The sequence below is a fragment of the Spinacia oleracea genome, chromosome 4, assembly GCF_020520425.1.
Source record: "Spinacia oleracea cultivar Varoflay chromosome 4, BTI_SOV_V1, whole genome shotgun sequence".
NCBI classification, from domain to species: domain Eukaryota; kingdom Viridiplantae; phylum Streptophyta; class Magnoliopsida; order Caryophyllales; family Amaranthaceae; genus Spinacia; species Spinacia oleracea.
Genome location: NC_079490.1, coordinates 142,011,625 through 142,017,076, shown reverse-complemented (window position 1 = coordinate 142,017,076; position 5,452 = coordinate 142,011,625). Strand labels below are relative to the sequence as shown.

Genomic DNA, 5,452 nt, shown 5'->3' with positions numbered 1-5,452 from the left:
ATGAGTAACTTGGAGCAGATCCCAAATCTGCTTTGCGTTCTTGCAGCCCATAACTCTGTTGTGTTCATTTGGACCTAGTCCACAATGAAGGATTTTGACAGCCATGGCATTGAGTTCAAGCTTTTCATAGTCGGCTTTGTCAAATTCATCAACAGGTTTGGGAACAGTTTCTCCAACGGAGTTCAGCTTAGTGACTTGGAAGTCTCCAACTTCAATCACTCTCCATACTTGATAGTTTTCAGCCTTAATGAAAATCTCCATCCTGTTTCTCCAGTAGGAATAGTATTTTCCGCTAAACATTGGAGGTCGTTGTGTTGAGTATCCCTCTTCTAGTTTCTCCGTAGTGTTCATAGCTTCAGAATCGTTTTTCCCGTCAGCGTTACCTGCAGTTTAAAGGGTTCTGGCTCTGATACCAATTGTTAGTTTTACGGAGTTCCTCAAGAGGGGGGGTGAATTGATATTTTACGTATTTATAAAAATTAAACTATACGGAACAGAAACAGTAAAATATGCAAGCAAGATTTAGCGTGGAAAACTCTCTAGGCCCAATAGAGAGGAAAAAACCACGGCCCCTTTGGGGACTTAAACACTTTCACTAATTAGGCAAAACAACTTAGTTTCTTTACAAACCTAATCTACTCGGGCCACAATCTGCCAATCGCCTCTGATTGCAGATGACTAGGAACAACCCTCTTTGTTCCTTCCCTTATGGAAACAGTCCCTCAACTGTTCCAACTCACTGATCTCTTGTGAGATCTTCTCTCCTGCTCAAGTAAGCCTGACTCAGGCTTAACTTACAATAACTCAACACTTTAATCAAACGTATAAGAATTAATTAACTACTTAACATACGATATAAGACCAAGTAACAAATACTGCTCTATATGGGAACAGGAACAGACTTCTTCAAAGATTAAGACTTTAAGGATGATACCTGAAAGCTTCCGGTTGATGTAAATAAGTCTGATAAAAAGTTTAGCAAAGAACAAAGGTTGTATTTATACGAATCCAAGTGTTTAACCTAGATTCAAATCCAACCCAGTTTAGGACTCTTTTTAATAGATAGATTTTCGCAAATCTTACTTCAAACGCGTTTTAGGAAAATCAATCTTTTCGTATTTTGAGAGTTATATGTTAACTCAAATTCAAGAGTATAACTTCAAACAGTTTTGTAAAATCAGTTTAAAAACATTTGATGTTTATCTTTTTGTAAAAGCAAAACTGTTTTATTTCGTTTCACGATATAACTAGGACTCTTCAAAATACTCTGTTCCCATACTAAGCATGTACTAAATTACATTGGTCTTATACCTTTCGACCCTTATAGAATTTGCTTGACTGCTTGACTTAATCCTTGATTTAATCTTGCCACGTACTTTGAACTTAATTACTTCAAAGTTCCCTTGCTTGCTTCGGTTGTTGCATTTGTCCTTCTTTTAAATATTAACCTGTTCCTGACATTCTCCAAAATAAACTATTAGTAGAAGGTTAGCTTGTCATCATCAAAACCAGGAATCAACACTCTCCCCAAGCAACTCAAAATGTATCACACAAGACTCATTCTTCTGCTTCTTTAAGTCTCGCCAACGAGCCAATCTTGGCTCACCATCAAGGAGACTGATGGGTAAGGGACCTAATGTTGGAAATCTCTCCCAAACCCAAAGCTGAACAAATTGAAAAGGCGCCCAAAGAACAAGTTTTGTTGCCACCCATTCATTCAAAAACCCTACAATTTTATCTTTCAACAAGCTCAAATCTCTATAAATTGAAGCTAAAACAGCAGGAGCAAGTGCAATTCTAGTACCTCTAGCAAGACAAATTGCAATAGGGAAAACACATTGAGAAATCCTACAGTAATGATCTGTTGAAAAAACATACCTCGACAGCCATAAAACTAGGAATGCCATATGCTCCAATTCACCCCCAATTTCCATGAAATAGTTCATCCAGTCATAATGACCCACTGGACCCTTCAAATTACTTCTATTTTCCAGGAAATCATTAAACATTTTTTCCCCGAATTTCACAATTTCTTTGTTCTGAGATGGGGTTTTAACACATTCACCTAAAACAGAGAACCCGCCTAAAATCATAACATCTTCCAAAGTAATGCTACATTCACCCCATTGAAACACAAATGTGTTAGTTTCAGTACACCAATTATAAGCTAACCCTAAGATCAACTCATTATCCCTAACAATACAGCAAGTTGAAGCCCTGATTGCATCAAAGATGCCAACTTTCTTCCATGTATTTTCGTGGGTTTGCTGCAAATTTTGAACCCAGGTGTCCCAGTTCTTTTGGGGTATTGTCGTTCCCTTGAAATTAACCCTTCTTTTAAGGAGATTGATATTGGGTTTTGAGGAGAGAGAAAGAGAAGAAGGGGGTTTGGGAAGGGTTTGATTTATGGGGTCCAAAGTTGGTTTAAGGAAATGAGCTTTTCTCAATGTTTGAGTTTGGTTACTGTTTTGGGAAACCATTAACTGGTCCCTCTCTTCAATCATGGTGTTGATTGTTGAGGGTTGTGCCGTGGATTTGGCTTTTTTTGAAGATGAAGAAGCTCACTTCACTGGTTAGGTACTTGGGTGGGTCAGTGGGTGTCAAAATGAATGCAAAGCCTTTTTGTTTTTCTACTTACTAGTGGTTTTGCCACGCGCGTTGCGCGCGGTGTAGCCGGGAATTTTAGACCAGGTACGAAGGAAGTTCTAGTGTTTATTAGTAATTCGGTATGATATATTATGAATGGTACAACAACATACTGTATGTATTTATTAGCTACAGAGTACAACATATAGTGTACTACTTAGAGTTATATTTTTTGCAAAACATAATACTAACGCAAAAAGTGTATTGTAGGAACACATAGCTTGTTAAGGCCTCAAGGGTAATTGATTCTTGACCCATCTACATGAAAATTGATAGCATGAACAGTCACAAACAGTCATTTTGTGCAAAGAATGATTTTCATAGCTTTTTTTGTGATTTTTAGGAGGTTTAAGATGCCAAAGTTTAACAATTGATCTCCTATTAGTCTATTACACCATATGCGAGAGTCATACATGCTCTCAATGCTAACTAATTATCAGCAAATTGCTCCAATGTGTAATCATTCTCTATCCAATTATACCTCTCTTATTTGAGTACACCAACGTAGAAATCGAGTTATAATCCTTCTAAATGCTCATGACCACCCTTTTTCTTGACATTCAGGGTTGCAATTTCCAAGGATGGAAGTTTATACCTTAGTGACCTTATCAATATACTGCCAGTAATAGAAAGATGTTTGGGTTTTACTTAACTCTCCATGCAACTTTCCCTAAAGAACCTTTTTGAACGAAATAACATTCTAGATCTTCAGATACATAGTTAAATACTTCTAATGTTAGCAAATTCATATTCTATTCTAGTAATTTCTTTAATGAAATCATCAAGAATTACCCAGATTCAAATTATGACCATCTAGCCAACGAAATATAGTAACATACGAGTAGCAATTTGTTCAATAAAATCAATTATCCAGAAACCACAGTTTTACACGCACACCAATGCATACCAGGTTTTGCACTCTAAATACAGTTTTGAAAGGAAAAATAATGTACTGAAGGAACACAATTAAGAACTACTTGTTGCGCCAAATATAAAACAAAATAACAACTATGCTAATGTTGAAAGATAATTACAAACGATAAAATATTAATCTTTAACCCTTAAAAAGTGGAAGATGGTTTACTTTCTTATGAACAGTAATTTCCCACTGTATTTCATTTTACTTTAAATTTAATTCTTCTTATTATAATTAAATGAAACCCACTAAATTTTATTTTACTTTTAAATTTAATTCTTCTTCTTATTATTATTAAATTACTCCCAGTATCGAAACTCTCAAACAGGATTAAACATATCAACAATAAGTTGTTCGACATATTAGTGAAATTGTCGTCGACTTCGATATATATATAGGTAAAAAAATTTAATAACATAGCAAACAAACAACATAGCATATATTGTGAAGTAAGAATTAAATCAAAGTCGGTACAATTTGTCACTCTACACATCATTACTCATTAGTACGTACAAATGTATATAGGGCATTAGAACAAAGTTGATACCAAATTAGTTAATCATAAACTATACTATTGTGAAGTAAGAATTAAATCAAATGCGGTACAACTTATCACTCTACATATCATTAGTACAAATATATATAAAGCATTAGAATAAAGTTGATACCAAATTACTTATTCCAAAGCATACCGCGCGCAACGTGCACCCCGACTACTAGATTAATTATGCAAAGATAAAAAGTAGATTAATTATACAAAGATTAATTCAACAACTGTGACATAGGTTAACATTAACATAATACTAATTAATCTTTGCATAATTAATTGTGAAATTTGTAATGTTGTGTTACTGTTCATAAGGAACAGTAATTTGGATTCCAACTTTTTAAAGAGTATAGATATAATGGAACATATGATACCAAACTTGATTACCGGATAAGAATATCTGATTACTCCAACGGTCTTGAATTACTTGTCTTAATTTTATTTATTTTTTTAGTTACATCATTTCTTTTTGGATTCGTAAAAAACAATTCAACATTTGCCGATCTTTTATTAGCAGTGTTATTTTTTATTAATTTAAAAATAATCCAAACTTGAAAGGGTATCTTCTCAAAATTGATAAACCACTTTTTCTTTCTTCCCCTCCCGGCTTCCCTCGGGCAGCCCCTCTCCTCTTCCTTTAAAAAAAAAAAAAAGTTAACCTACTACTAAGGTTGTAGATATAGTGAGAAATATTTGCCGTGATTTCTCATTGATAATTATCAGAAAATATATATAGCTAGGTAGGGTTTAGCTAAGGCTAATCTAGTAATTACAAACTAATTACAATTAAATTAATTTACATTAATTTACTTTATACGTAACACGTATTCTATCACACCCCCGCAGTCGAAGCGGGAGGACGACGAACGGTTAGACTGTCCCGAAAATCATCAAAGAGGACGCGCCGAAGACCTTTTGTGAAAATGTCGGCAATTTGATAACGGGACGGAACATGTAGAACACGCACTTCACCACGTCTAACCTTTTCACGAGCAAAGTGAATGTCCATCTCAATGTGCTTAGTGCGTTGATGCTGAACGGGATTACCAGACAAATAGATCGATCGCACTCACATTGTCGCAATATACCAAGGTAACTTTGTGAATAGGACAATAGAGTTCAAGCAATAAATTACGGAGCCAGCAAGATTCAAAGACAACGTTAGCAACACCCGTATACTCGGCCTACGCACTAGACTTAGACAAAGTGGGCTGGCGTTTGGCAGACCAAGAAATCAAGTTATCCCCAAGAAAAACATAATATCCAGATGTAGAGCGTCTAGTGTCAGGGCATCCACCCCAGTCAGCATCTGTGTATGATACAAGTGATTGTATGGAAGATGA

General features: G+C 35.3%; 1 protein-coding gene across 1 annotated transcript; it reads right to left on the bottom strand.

Annotated features, from left to right (window-relative positions):
* Positions 1-1,502: 1,502 nt before the first annotated feature.
* Positions 1,503-2,504, bottom strand: LOC130471962 (uncharacterized). The gene has a single exon (XM_056842334.1). It carries the CDS (start codon positions 2,502-2,504, stop codon positions 1,503-1,505), a length of 1,002 nt encoding a protein of 333 aa, XP_056698312.1.
* Positions 2,505-5,452: the final 2,948 nt, after the last annotated feature.

Coding starts and splice junctions, on each gene's coding strand:
- LOC130471962 (XM_056842334.1), bottom strand. CDS start 2,504: ATGATTGAAGAGAGGGACCAGTTAATGGTTTCCCAAAACAGTAACCAA.